This window comes from Sprattus sprattus, assembly GCF_963457725.1.
Source record: "Sprattus sprattus genome assembly, chromosome: 2".
Taxonomy (NCBI): Eukaryota; Metazoa; Chordata; class Actinopteri; order Clupeiformes; family Clupeidae; genus Sprattus; species Sprattus sprattus.
Window position 1 is genome coordinate 66,010,906 of NC_137921.1, and position 15,000 is coordinate 66,025,905.

At 45.7% G+C, this 15,000-nt stretch overlaps 2 protein-coding genes across 2 annotated transcripts in view; both read left to right on the forward strand.

The window, feature by feature from the left end:
- Window positions 1-1,086, forward strand: part of LOC308360591 (syntaxin-binding protein 5-like) — a gene marked incomplete at both ends in the record, with an annotated part of 92,865 nt that extends 91,779 nt beyond the window's left edge. Inside the window, 2 exons of the mRNA XM_080832603.1 lie at window positions 42-262; window positions 1,045-1,086. Coding sequence (XP_080688729.1) covers window positions 42-262; window positions 1,045-1,086 — 263 coding nt within the window. The remainder of the gene's footprint in view (window positions 1-41; window positions 263-1,044) is intronic.
- A 12,704-nt stretch (window positions 1,087-13,790) lies between these two features.
- LOC308382849 (sterile alpha motif domain-containing protein 5-like) overlaps window positions 13,791-15,000 on the forward strand; it is a gene marked incomplete at its 3' end in the record, with an annotated part of 34,859 nt that continues 33,649 nt past the window's right edge. The window contains exon 1 of the mRNA XM_080860370.1: window positions 13,791-15,000. This exon is cut by the window's right edge and continues 238 nt beyond it. Within this exon, the coding sequence (XP_080716496.1) occupies window positions 14,735-15,000 (266 nt within the window). The 5' untranslated portion in view covers window positions 13,791-14,734.

A 15,000-nucleotide genomic window follows, 5' to 3' on the forward strand; every position in this document is an offset into this window, starting at 1 on the left:
GTCCTGTCGTCGTCCCCCCCCCCCCCCCCCTCTTCTCTCAGTCGGGGAGACGGGCGCGGGTAGAGCCCCCCGCAGTTTGGCTCAGCACATCCCTGGCCCTGGGGGCATCGAGGGCATGAAGGGGGCGGCCACGGGCATCATGGCAGACCTGGCACGGACTCGCCAGGCGCTGGACGAGCGAGGGCAGAAGCTGAGCGAGGCGGAGGAGAAAACGGCCGCCATGATGACCAGCGCTGACTCCTTCTCCAAACACGCACACGAGGTCAGCCCACCTCACACACCAACACACACTCACGCACACCAACAGTACCGCAGTGGCAGTTACTAACACACTAACATACAGTGGTTGCACACAGCACACACACACTAACACACACTAAAACACACCAACAGTACCGCAGTGGCAGTTACTAACACACTTACATACAGTGGTTACACACAGCACACACACACTAACACACACTAAAACACACCAACAGTACCGCAGTGGCAGTTACTAACACACTAACATACAGTGGTTACACACAGCACCCACACATTAACACACACTAACACACACCAACAGTACCGCAGTGGCAGTTACTAACACACTAACATACAGTGGTTACACACAGTGGAAGCACACTGCTATTAAATCAGCTCAACTATCATATCATAATGATAAATCATATGTGTTAGTGCACCTCTGACAGGCAGTGGTAGCATACCGCTAATACACCAGTAGCATGATAGCATATCACCAACATACCATTATTTCAATGATAGCACATCGGTACCACACCAGTAGCATGATAGCATATCACCAACATACCACTATTTCAATGATAGCATATCGCTACAGAACAGTAGTAGCACTCGGCTAATAAATAAACAACTAACAACATATTTGCTCTTTGCTCACATACAAGGAACACAAAGGCAGCACATTTCCAACAGTACCATATCAGTGGTGCTATCCTACTACTGCTTGTCTTATTATACTTGAGTGTCCATTGGAAATGAGCTGGGTCTGATTATTTTGTGTTTCCCCCCCCCACCCCTCAGATGATGCTGAAATGTAAAGACAAGAGGTGGTACCAGTTCTGAGGTCTGGTGCCCGAGGGACGCCATCCTGCCCTTCTTCCGCCCCTCTCTCCACCTCTCCTTCGGCCGGGTGCACCTGATCCCTCGTTCCCTCGCCGAGCACAATGATAAACTTGCCTCAGTATGGACTGGGGAGCGGAAGGGTAGAAGCCATCTCTGTGGTGTTCTTTTTTTGTCTTTCGGGAGTTTCCACGTGGAAATGTGTCTGTTTTTTTTTTTGTTTGTTTGTTTGTTTCTTCTTTTGTTTTACGTCCCTCTTCCATGGCGGCTTTGGGGTTCCGACGGCATGGAGACGTCCACAGAGCAGATAAACAAAAACTATTACAAAAAAACGAATACGTAAAAAGACACGTCTAAACACAATAAAAAAAAAAGATGTAAAAAGTTGGGAAAATAAGTATATACATAATTCTATATAAATCTCTATATCAACCTATATAAAGGATCAACACTGTATACACCAGAAACTTTACCCCCTCCCTCCTTAAGGAGAGCTCACAGCATTTGTCAGAGCAATAGGAAGTGCCATGTTGTCACCCAAAATGACATCACAGGAAGGGATGCAAAAGGAAGTGACATCATAGAAAGTGATGCAAAAGGAAGTGACACAATAGGAAGTGGCAGTACAGGAAATAACATGGCAAAGCAGAGGATGTAATGTCACTCCCGAAGAACAATTGGATCTTTTTCTTTTCCCTCTCTCCACCTGCGGCTGTCAGGACTCCTTCCTCATCATTTTTACGGTCTTAAAGGCAAAACTGCTCCGTTCTGGGCTTTTGATTTATTTTTGTTTCCTTTACATAATGTGTTACTGACTTTCTTGGTCAATGGATTGTTTCCCCTGAAATGTATGTGAATGTGTCATGTCTCCTGTAAGTGTTACGGAAGTGAACCACCCTGTTATTTATGTATTTATATTATTTATTTGCTGGTAGTCTTCTTTTCGTGTTGCAAATGTATTTTTGTAATGCGTTGTCCTGCTCAGTGCTCTTTGTTTAAGGGCTGTGTGTGTGTGTATGTGTGTGTGTGTGAACGTGTGAGAGAGAGAGAAAGGGAGAGAGAAAGAGACAGAGTAGAGACAGAAAAAGAAAGAGTTGGTGGAAAAAAACTGTGTATTGTATGACCTGGGATTTCATTAAGGGGGATATGTGTGTGTGTCTGTGTTCTCTGGTCATTTAGATTTAGAGTGTTTGTAGATGTTTCGAACTGCCTTTGGGAAGCTAATGCACTTATAATATGAGGATAGGAGTAAAGATGGGTTATTGCGTATATTTGTTTGTGTGTGTATGTGTCCATGGGTGGGTGGAAAAGTGTGTGTGTGTGTGTGTGTGTGTGTGTGTGTGTTAGTGTCTGTGGGTCAATTTCAATTCCTGAGGAAGAACATTAGGACCGACTCTGATCAAGAGTGTGTGCTGCTCTCTCTTTCTCCCTTCATCCCTCCTCTCTTTCCCTCCACCCCTCTCTATTCTGTTTCTCTCTCTCACCCATGATTCTCCCTCTCAAAGGGCAAAGAGTGTGGAACCATGGGAAGTGTAGTGTGGAGGCCCCAAGGGGGAGTGCACAATAAACTACACTCACTCCTCCCAAGGACCAGAAAGGAAGAGTATTTGTTGCAGACATAATCATACTTTGTGTCTCTGTCTTTCTCTCTCACACACACACACAGACGTACACCAACCCCCCTCCACCACACACAAATGCAGTACTTGTTTAACTCTGAGTGTGTGTGTGTGTGTAAGAGAGAGAGACAGAGTGTGTGGGTGTGTCTGTGTGTAAACAGTGCATCTAGGCCATATTGTGTATAGGATGCAGAAAGAGGCACATCCAAAATGATCCCTGTGTTTTTAGTATGAATACAGTGCCAGAGAGTTCAGCCATATTTGTGTGTGTGTGTGTGTGTGCATGTCTGAGCGTGTGTGTGCGTGTCTGCGCGTGTGTGTGCGCGCGCACGGGTGAGGGAGAGAGAGAGAGAGTAAGTGAGTAACAAACAAACATCAATCTTGTTATGTTTGACGTTTTTGTAAAGATGCCACCTCTGGCTATCTGGTGTATAACTGTGGCCATATCTTTTGCATCGTTCTGTAAATACAAGAAAAGAAAGAAAACGCGACAATCCAGACGAACCCTCCCTCCCTTTGCAGAAGTCAAAGTGACTCCACAATCAGTTGCCATAATTTTTACGCCAGACGCCAAAGATTTAGTTTTTCCCGTTGTCTGTTAACATGTTACATGTAAAGCAACAGGAGTGTCATGTTTGCAACTAGTCATGTGACTGTCTTGAGAACAGGCTTAGGCCAGATCGGTGCCTGACCTGAGCCGGATCAGGGCCAAAGGCAAGGGGTTAGCTAGTCAGCCTTATCTGCTATTATGTTTGTTGCTGGTCATGTGACTCAGCCCAGATATGGCTCAGATCTCCCCCCCCCCCCCCGACTTAGGGCCGGGTTAGGGCCGACTCCGGGCCAGATCTGTTCTCCCGTCTCATCTGTTGTCTCACTGGAGTCCAGGGCATTTCCTTGCGTCATTGTATTTTGGTCGTAACAAGCACTGACAGTCTGACAGTGCTGTGGGCTACGTTCGATAGCCGCTCCAACAAGTTGTGGTCCTGTACTTCCATTCTGCACTGCAGGCATCCGTCTGTCAGATCTGTGTGGAACTGCTGAACCAAAAGTTATAAAGTAGAATCAGTGTTGCCATGTCACCTCGTCAGAACACGGGCAGCAGAACAGCCTTCTTTCAAGTTTGCCCGATATCAGATGTCACTGCAGCCTTGAACTTGACAACTTCAGAGGAAACATGCGGAAAGCCGTTTGGCTGGTTTCTTTCCATGTGGTGCTGTGTGGTTAGGCCCATGTGGTGCTGTGTGGTTAGGCCCATGTGGTGCTGTGTGGTTCGGCCCGTGTGGTGCTGTGTGGTTCGGCCCGTGTGGTGCTGTGTGGTTAGGCCCATGTGGTGCTGTGTGATTCGGCCCATGTGGTGCTGTGTGGTTAGGCCCATGTGGTGCTGTGTGGTTAGGCCCCAAGGTGCTGTGTGGTAGGGCCCATGTGGTGCTGTGTGGTTAGGCCCCAAGGTGCTGTGTGGTTCGACCCATGTGGTGCTGTGTGGTTCGGCCCATGCAGGCTTATTGTGCCAGTGTGGTCCCCTGTAGTGTCAGGAGCGGATAGGCTGAGTATTACTGGGCCCGAGGTTGTCTGGCCCAAAAAAAAATGCAGTATTACTGTCAAGAGATGGGGCTCTGTCCAGACTATAGTTTGTATTAAAAGGCGAGCTGTGTCTTCATGGCGCACACATTCGGACTCTAAAGACAACCACCATAGGCACAGGTTGGACGCAGCTGACCTGAGCCCAATGCACTCTGGGTTGTTGAGTAACTGGATAGGGGTGGACTTCAATAGCAATACACAGACAGTCTGATATATGTATACTGGATATGTCAAGGATCAAGAGAAACCAGAGTAAAAGTCCCATGTCTGAAAGCCGCTTAGACAGCACAGCGGCATTGAGAGGGGCATGTCTAAAGGTTCCGTGCCTTGTGTTCTGTTATGACAGGATGATGGTGATTGGGTGCTTAGGCCGTTGGCTACGGAAGTGCATCGATGTGGCAGGAGCCAAACTTCACAGAGAACTAGAGATGTTGTGTGAAATAAAGAGAAGTTTCATCTCGCTCATGTGACAGATGTTCGCTGTGTGATGTCAGTTGGTGTGGCCGCAGTTTGTGACGGGAAGCTCGTGGTGTCACAGAGGTTGTGACAGGCTGTGACAGATGGAGAGGTAGGATGACAAAGGGTCAACGTTATATATGCATATCATCAAACGATAGCACGCCGTAAGGACAGTAACCAGACTGGGCACCTCAGTCCCACTGAAACGGCGTTATTAAATGTCTTAAGTCGGCAGGAACATGGCTGACTTTCGTGCTAAAACCCAGTCACTGCTTGACACAAGCACCGACCACTGTCCTTGCTCTCCGTTTGAGAACATTTGAGATCCCCCGCCTGCACCAGTGCTCCATACACGAATCGATTCCACACAGATTCAGACCCAATCCCCACATGGTTGTCTGCAGACGTATGTTGTGATACATCATGTGGATTGTGATATACTGTATGTCTTTGAGACTAAATTGACTCCCAACAGTCTCTGAGCCCTCCAGGTTTCCTAACAGACACATAAAGACTCCCTTTATCTAATCATGACTACTCTTAGTTGGCAAGCATGGCATGGACTATCTCCTGGACTTGGCATCCACATTTCATGTCTGTATTTGTTTTCACAAGGAGGTTGTGTGTCATGTCGTCGCTCGAATATCGAAAATTAGGCATACCTGCCACACAGTGACCCCATGGAAGGATCTGGAAAGTTGGGGGGATCTGTGCTTGGGTGTCTATGATTGACAAGCGTTTTGAATCTTTTTTTTTAGTTTTTTTTAAATAATCGTGTTGAGAGTTTTTGTTTTCCTGATGTAATATACGGATCTTTTCACGAGGGAGTCCGTCTCACATAGCCCCACGCGTTCTCTGTCCTGGTTCGAAAGGTTATCAGTCGGTCGAAGTATTTTCTCATTGTAGCCGATTTTTTTCTTGTACAGTTTTATGCAGAATTTCACATGGGTGTTTCTGAGTATCTGCTGCCACTAATGGTTTAGAACTTCTGTAGATAGAGATTACTGTGCAATGAAAAAAAAGAATAAAAAATGATTGAAAAAAAACGGCATGTCGTTTCTTCCTTATTACACAGCTGTCTCGTTTCTATCGCTGCCACAGGCTGTGTGGTGAAATTAATTAGGCCCTACTTCATATAAAGTGTGTAAAGCGTAGGTACTTAAGGGCTACGTTTCCACTTATTCTTATATAACTTTATTGTTATTACACAATGAATTTAGGATTAACGAATAATTAGTAACAACTCTGAGAAGTATGTAGTATTATTATTACTAACATTTCTACATGGGCAGTAAATATAACTCAAATCTCTACATGGGGAGAGACCATTGATTGTTGTTTTTACAATGGAGAATGATTCACTCTAACATGTTGCTGTTTGTGATGCATTGCATCAGTGAAAACATTATCGAGTTTAATAACTGACATCTACCACCCAATGTTGACAAGAGATACGTACATTGAAGCAGGGTAATAGTTTGCATCACATCTTACATAAATGTACCATACCATGCGTCACTTTGGATAAAGGTGTCTGCAAAATGAGTCGATTACTAAATCTGTAATTAACCTTTGAATGGAGTCGGTGCCATTATATGAGGGGTTGGATACATCAGACCCAGATTATACCCAGAGCCATGGCTGTCACTGAGGCCAAAGATGCCAAACTCATGCCCATCACACTCACTAAGGGCAGCCGTGGCCTACTGGTTAGGGTTTCAGGCCGGAAACCGTAGGGTGGCCGGTTCGATCCCCGACCAGTAGGAAAAATGTGGGCGGGGGAAGTGGTAGACCACTGCTCTCCCATGCCCACATCCACGGCTGAAGTGCCCTTGAGCAAGGCACCTAACCCCGATCACTGCTCCCCGGGCGCCGCCAATGGCAGCCCACTGCTCCGGGTTAGTGTTACTTCACTTCACTGTGTGTGTGTGTCACTTCCCTGGATGGGTTAAATGCAGAGGTTAATTTCAGAGTGTGTGTGTCTACACCACCTCTGCCTTAGAGAGGACTTTCACTTTCACCCAACCATCTCAGAGCAGCTGACTCCTTAAACAGTGACACGTCCTCATCAAGGCAGGAGAGCTTCAGCAAACCAAATGGGTTTTGATTGGGTCTATTGCTGGTCCATAATTTGAATTAGAAAAAAATCATTCCTGTACCACACAGGCTAACACAGGAACACCAAGGCAGTCAAGAGCAAGAGAGCCCGGCTGTGTTCATGCACAGGGCGCCCTCTGCTGGAATTGTGCGTCACTGCTCGACATGAGAATGGAGCACAGGAGCCAGCAGGGTTTCTTTACGTGCCCCCGTTTGTTGAAAAAAAAAAGACACGAGGACAAGGAACACTAAGTGACACCCAAACGGATCACCATTGACCCATCAATCCATCATCTTAGTCCTGTGGCTTCCTTACGCAAGGAAAAAGATATACTAGCGTCCGGAGGACGACGCTATCAGTCTTCCATAATTATAGGGAGCTCAGAACCTGCCCTGGTTCATCCCCCTCGAGGTAAGACATCTTACTCAGGCTCATTTTGTGTAAATATAATGTCCATATATATTATAATTGTATATGGTACGTATATGTTATGGTATATGGTGAAGGTAAATGTATGTAGAATGAGAGAGAGAGAGAAACCGAGAGAAAGAAAGAGAGAGAAACCGAGAGAGCGAGAGTGAGAGAAAGAGAGAAAAAAATGTATCTGGTCACTATATAATGTCCATATATATTATAATTGTATATGGTACGTATATGTTATGGTATATATTATCCAACAGTAGGCCTCAACAGTAGGACAGAGGATTAAGTTAGTGGATAAGGACTTAAGAGATTTCCCTGTACCACAGTCAGCTCCTGATCCTGTGATTGCTTCCTTGTAGAGAAGCACAATGATCAAACACAAGCAGGCGTTTAGGCTGGCCAAGGACTTATGAGTCAGTCGCTGAAAATGGGCATCGTAGCATTACATCAAAACAATTAGAAATGATTAGACCAGATACTTTTTCACCTGTGAGTGGTTCTTAGAGAGATGTATGTGTTCTGTGATTGGCTAGCCACTGATGGCTCAATTAGCACGGCACCCTCGTTGTGCAGCTTGACCCTGTCACCCATCGATCTTTGTCGCTCTCAGAGTCAGCGAGTCTCATCTCCTCATGTGACAGCAGAGATATCGCTCGCTCTCGCCTCCCACTGCTAAAATCACCCACAATCCGAACAGATGTTTTAATCACAGGCTAACCGCACAGGCTAACCGCATTACTCATCGCCCATCTCTGGGCTATCTGTCAAGGCAGGACGGCTGAATTAAATGCCTGTTGGCCTCCTACCTACATTAGCACTGCTGCAGTGGAGACACTAACGCCACGCTAACAGCCGTAGCCTCTGCAATGACAAAGGTATGAAGATGTTTAATTACAGGCTAACCGCTAACCCCCATCTCCCAGCCTCTCTGCTAGGACAAAGCCATGAGCTGAACTTCAGCAACAGCCGAGGCACTAACGATAGACACACTGTAAACCCGAACAAGTTCAGAGAACTCAAAACTTTTGATGTAACCGATTACATAAGAAAATTTTTGCTTTATATTATATATATATATTATGCTTCAGTTCAACATCGCTTTTTTTCACGCACTAACAATAAGCACATGTGTGATGGGTGGCCACTGGCAGTAGGAGAGGAGTATTGGATGAGAGGATTTTTCAGGTGAAACTGCCCTCGAACAGCCTCCTTCTTCTCCCCAGAAGCCAAGGCCTCTGACATGTCCAAGTTCAACACTGTTATTTCAGACTACTGTTGGCACAGGCAAGAGGAGGGAAGTGAGAGAGAGAGAGAGAGAGAATGAGAGAGAGAGAAACCGAGAGAAAGAGAGAGAGAGAATGAGAGAGAGAAACCGCGCGAGAGAGAGAAAGAGAAACAGAGAGAGGGAGAGAATGATAGAGAGAGAAACCGAGAGAGAGAGAGAGAGAAACTGAGAGAGCGAGAGTGAGAGAGAGAGAGAAAGAGAAAGAGAGAGAGGCCCACCTGCGTATATAATGCAGACACCACTGCTGGAAAGCCCAGTTCATTAGGGCAGCTTCCTACTGGGCCTGTCTGGAGCCAGGAGGTTTTGGGTAAGCCTGTCTGAACTCCTTAGATACAGTACAGTCAGGGAAGACGAGGCGGAAGTCAGGAAGACAACCACACTCAAGACATCCTGCCAAAATAAAAGCTCCCCGTGGTTCAAGCTCTGGAGGGGATTGTCATTGCTCTTACCCACATGACTCAGCAGTCATTCGGAGTGTCCAGACGTGTTGGGGGAGTTACTGGCCGTCGGGGAAAGTTCACAGGCTCTGTGTGTTTGTCATATCGAGAAGAGGACATGGCCACTGGTTCAACCACTTGTCACCTAGCCAGTGGATCACTGTTGTGTAATAGAGAACTAGTGTCATTGATATTCAACCTGCCCACATTGCCACACATCACAATGAATGAATGAATGAATGAATGAATAAATGAACGAATGAAGAGATTTTTCTACTTTATAAAGTACATTTCAGCTAAATTGAAATTGACATACGACCACTCAACCAAACATCATCCCACACAAACATAACCCAGAAATACTTTTACGTCATGCACATTAACACACACACACACACACACACACACACACACACACACACACACACACTCACACACACAAGCCGTCATCGAGTCAAACAGCTTAACATTCCCAGGCACCAAAGCGAGCATGTTCAGTCAGGCACACCTGTTGAGTCTCCAGATGCCAGCACTCACCTTCACTCACGTCTGACTCGCTGAACTTTAGGGGACGCCACAGCAGGTTTGACAAAGACAATATGTGTGTGTGTGTGTGTGTGTGTGTGTGTGTGTGTGTGTGTGTGTGTGTGTGTGTGTGTGTGTGTGTGTGTGTGTGTGTGTGTGTGTGTGTGTGTGTGTGTGTGTGTGTGTGTGTGTGTGTGTGTGTGTGTGTGTCTCTGTGTGTGTGTGTGTAAGATGCAGTCTGCTGCTGGAAAGAAAATAAAGATGTGGCCTTAAAAAAGAAGAACCTTTTTCCAGATTTCCAGATGTGTCTCTGAGCCTGATGTTCTCAGTGATGGTTATGATGTGACACCTGTCTTCATGTTCATGTTTGTTTGTTTTCACACGGAACACTTCATCTGTTTATCCGATCATCTGTTCATCTGTTCATCTGTTGATCTGTCACTTCAGAAGTGACATGTGAAATTCCTTACTTCTAGGCCAGGTTCTGGGTCATGTTGTGTCCTCTGGCATTTATAAATCACTACTTATTCACTAAAACATTAAACTCTTTTCCTGTTTGTGTGTTTGTTTGTTTGTTTGTTTGTCCATTGTGTGTAGGCAACACACGAGTTGAGTTCTGTTCTCACTTGGCTCCTTCCTCTGTATTCCCCTTTGAGGACTGAAGACAGTCCACGTTTACCTTCACCATTGCCAACTCCTGTCTGCAACAGTGAAGTGATGGCCTGAGACAATAGTGTTTCACGATGTGGCTTTGATTGACAAGGTTTTAAATGCATCGCTGACTAATGAACCTCTGAGAGGCGTTCGTTTGTGTTGGCACACAAAAATAAATATTAAATAAGAAAAATCACGATACATCTTCAGAGGTTTCAAGACATGTTTTCTTCTCACTGGAAAAATAAATACACTTCTCTAAATACAGTGAAGAATATTTTACAATAGTTGACACTTACTCATACATATTCCTTCTGTATATTTTCCATCATCATAACCGATAATTATAAACTTAAGCAGTAAGCGCCTTCACAAACTCAAGGTTGTTTCAAAGAATCAGTCCACCAATTAGACGTGATGTAACACAACACAACAGGTCAGCTCACACGCCGTGAGTTTAATGCGGGATGACAAAGGGGAGGGAGATATAGAAACTGGATGAGACTCATACTGACAGACATCACTTGTACCTATCCTGCACGACACTGAGGCAGCCATTAAAGCATTAAACAACACTGACAGCTGATGCACACGATACACATCTACACAATGGATCCTTGGTGATGTGACACATTCTCAAGGCAAACTAAAGACTACATTATATTTTGGGATTAACCATAAGGAATTGGATTAAGGCGTGTATGTGTGTGTGTGTGTGTGTGTGTGTGTGTATGTGTGTGTGTGTGTGTGTGTGTGTGTGTGGAGGTGGAGGGGGGGAAAGTGTTTTTTTATGGGCTGTAGAGGATAATATAAGCTAAACTAATATGGTGTGAAGAACAGTCTTCACTTAATGCTCTCAGAGACCAATCTCCTATCTGACTATCTCTGATTGATTATCATTTGTATTAAATCGTAGATGTACGATGAGTTATAAGAAATTATTGAGGGAGGTGAGGTGGCTGTGTGGAGTATGAAGCCTACTATGGGGGGGGGGGGGGGGACAAGTTTTCCAAAACTGTCAGTAGTTGACATCAGTTTTGTGGATTTACCAGCAGGTGGCGATGTTGACCTTCAGTTCTCAGTTTTACACTGACATCAGTAGGATTTATAAAATGTAAACAGAATTAAAATGTTCAAATGGTTTCGTTTGTCTTATTCGTTGGTTGCTGATTAGTGAACTCTGGTTCATTGTCTGCACCCAACCCCCTGAGCTAGCCACTGCAGGTCCAATATTCAGCCTAATCCTGTGGTTTTTAACCTTTTTGGAGGTACTGAACCCTGCAAGCTTCATCAGTGAATTCGCCGAACCCTTCGTAATTTGAAAAATAAAATATGATTTCTTCAAAACGTAGGTATGTATAAAAACGGCCCGACATTACTAATGTGAACCGGGCTATACTGCGTGTGTCTTGACCCCTGCCGAACCCCTGAGAGTGGCTCAACGAACCCCTGGGGTTCGATCGAACCCAGGTTAAGAACCACTGGCCTAATTTCCTCTCTGTGATCCTCCCTCCGAGTGTATGGCGCCCAACAGCTGATTTCTTCTTACAGGGCCACTACTTCGCTACAATACATAAGGGACATTTAAAACCCTAATGATGTTACATGGAGGCAACAAGGGTTGAGACACTCAACTGAATTTGCAGTGAGTGAAAACATATTTGCCAACGAGTCAGATGTATTCAGATATGTAAATCCTAACACAATGTACCATGGAGTAAAATCATTGACAATTAAAATAAATATTGGTTTCAGAAAGAAAAGAAAATAGAAAAAAGACCAAGACCCTGACCCTGACGCCACAACCCGTCTGTGGTTGATAAAAAGCTGCTGCCCATGTTTACATTTGGGGGCTTGGCACAACAGACTTTTCAAAGCGGAACTCCTCACTGCCATAAAACTGCCTGAAACAGCACAGTGACAAAACACAGAACAGACACACACACATACACACACACACACACACACACACACACATATAAACACACACACACACGCACACACACACACACACATATGAACACACACACACACGCACACACACACACACACACACACACACACACACACACACACACACACACACACAGCACAGATAAACACACATCGTCTCCTTCCACACTGAAAATAACAGCTCCTCATATAGTTTGCTCACCTTACCATTTATTTTATTGAAACATTGTTTTTTTAGGTCGCTCTTAGACATTTAAACTATGACATTCTTGTTTAAGTGATTGTTTCATTGAAACATCCAGTTAAAGTGAATGTCAGGTTCGTTCTAAAGTGATTTTATGTTATTGAAACATTAAGCTAAATAACATTTTAATGTTTGAATGTAAATACATGTACTACAACATTGACTTAGGTCAGTGTTTAACTTTACAAAGTCAATGACCCCACCCTTTTACTTCCTGGTTACTGAGAATCAAGATCCATCAAATCTCAGGTGGGGCAGAGCTATGTCTGCTCTGTACATCTCCATGTGAAGGCTGTAGACCCACTGCACACATCCGACTGGAGATCCCTGGGAGGATAGAGCCCCTCTGATACAGATCAACATGACAGGCAGGCAGGCATGATCCTCTTTTTGAACTGAAGGATGGAGGCATTGAGAGACACAAGGTGGGTTGAACAAGATGATGGATAGATGGATGGATAAATGGATGAAGGATCAGGCTACCTTGTGAAGGGATTTAGCCCAGATCGGAAAATGAGCTGTCAATCACTATGTTCAAGAGTGTTCAACACTTCCTGGATGTGTACCTAGAGAATTCACATAGGCACATAGGCTACTGCACACAGATCTTTGTCAGGTCATTACTATCGCTCTGCATCTGAAACAAATCAAATGTCAAACGCACACACTCTCACACGCACACTGTACTGCCATGTAGCCTATTGCATTATCAGTACCAACCACCAGGAGGAGCCCTAGAGACTTTCATATCTGTTGTCCAAGAAATAAATAAACCCAACCCTAGACGCTGTGAATTATTAACCACACTTAAGAGATCTGACTTAGTATAAGTATGTAACATCAGTGCTTAAGCTTCTGTTGCATAAAGTATTGTCAAGACAACTCTAATTGCTGTAAGACAACTTCGTATCAATGGCAGCTAAATGTAAGAGATATACTATAGCAATTCAATAAACAGTATAAACAGTGACAGTTCAGGTGATCCTGGCCAACTAATCACCAAAATACACACACCTGCAGAGACACGTAGGTTTACTGTTAGTAGCAATGTGCCACTTGTTAAACACAAGTAGTCCGCCAGGGGGAGTCAGTAAGCGCTAACGCACATGGAACTGGCACCCGAGACCTACACGCGCACAGAATGCCAGCGCTGTGGAAACGGACGCTCTGGAGCGAGTAGGAGTCGCGCGCTGGAGACGGGAGGGAACGAGAGGGAGATAGTCTTTCAATTACCGCCAGTCATCCAGGATTACTGTCGCACACTCACATACTAGCCAATAACGCGGAGCAGGAGAAAGAGAAAGAGCCAGAGCAACACCAGAGGAAGTTTACCGGGTGACTCGGAGCAGGTAGGCTATGTGGTCAGTTCTGCTTGTCGGACCCTAAAAGCAAGAATGCTGAGCTGAGCGAGACGTCCACGCCGTTTCTGTGGCGGCTAGTGGCTCTTGTCCTTATCCGAATCTGGAGTACACGGATTGATCTTTTTTGGTAGCTCGGCGCTGAGTGCTCGCTGGCGGTCAGTTCTCGGCTGGGTTTTCGTGGCTTGAGGCAAAGCGGCTCCTCCAGACGAGTCGAAACAGCCGGAGCCAGAAGCCCCGACCGCCACCAGAACAGAATCCTGTTTGGGGTCACTGGCAGACCGCAGAGACAGTCGTCAGTTTCGGTTTCGGGAGACATATAGTAGGAAAGAAGCGTGAAAGACTCATATCACTGAAGACAGAGAATGACAGCACGGCTGAACTGTCGCCAAGCTCCTGCTATTTTGCCTGTTCCATTTAAAACATGTAACCTACGCTGGAGAACAAGCTGCTAGTCGTTGACCTGAGTTTTCATTAAAAAGAGGTTATTATTTCATCGTACTGAGGACTCCACTGGAGTCGTGTGGCTCGTGGGAAGCCAGCGTCACCAGCCAGTCTTGGCGTCTTACCGGTGCTGGAGGCTCGCGCTGAGCTGTCAAACCAGGTCCGATCGCCAGGGTGACACCGGGGCATCAGCGTGCCCCCATTTAACCCCTCTCTTTCAGGGAATTGTTTTACATTTTTTGCAAGGTCTACTGATTGTATATGTTGCCAGTCATATGCAGCTGTCGGATGAGGTGATCTACTTAAGTGTAGGTCGCCTTACCTGATGCCATTCAAAGGCGTGACGCCTATCCAGGTTTGTAACGTGGTGATGAACGGCTCAATGATGTGCACGGACCTCCCCAAATGTACCAGTGGCACTTGTAAAGCAACAGCTTGGTCCCGTCAACCGGTCAACTTAGTCAGTGACATATAGCACACACGTGTGAGAGTGTGCGTGTGCGTGTTTGGCCTGTGCGCGTGGATCTCTTCTGGTCTTATCTATCTGAAAAACACTTTCGTATCAGCCACAATGATGAGTGGTGGATCCAACATCGTGTACGAGTGGCTTCGGACCCTGCAGCTCGTGCAGTACACGGAGGCGTTCATGGATAACGGCTACGATGACCTGGAGGTGTGCAAACAAATTGGGGAGCCCGATCTAGACGCGATTGGCGTGTTCGTCCCACATCACCGCCAGCGCATCTACGACGCAGTGCAGCGGCTCCGGGACGAGGACAAGGAGACAGCCAGCGGGCTATACTTCACACTCGAGCCGCTGCTGTCACCGTCGGCTTC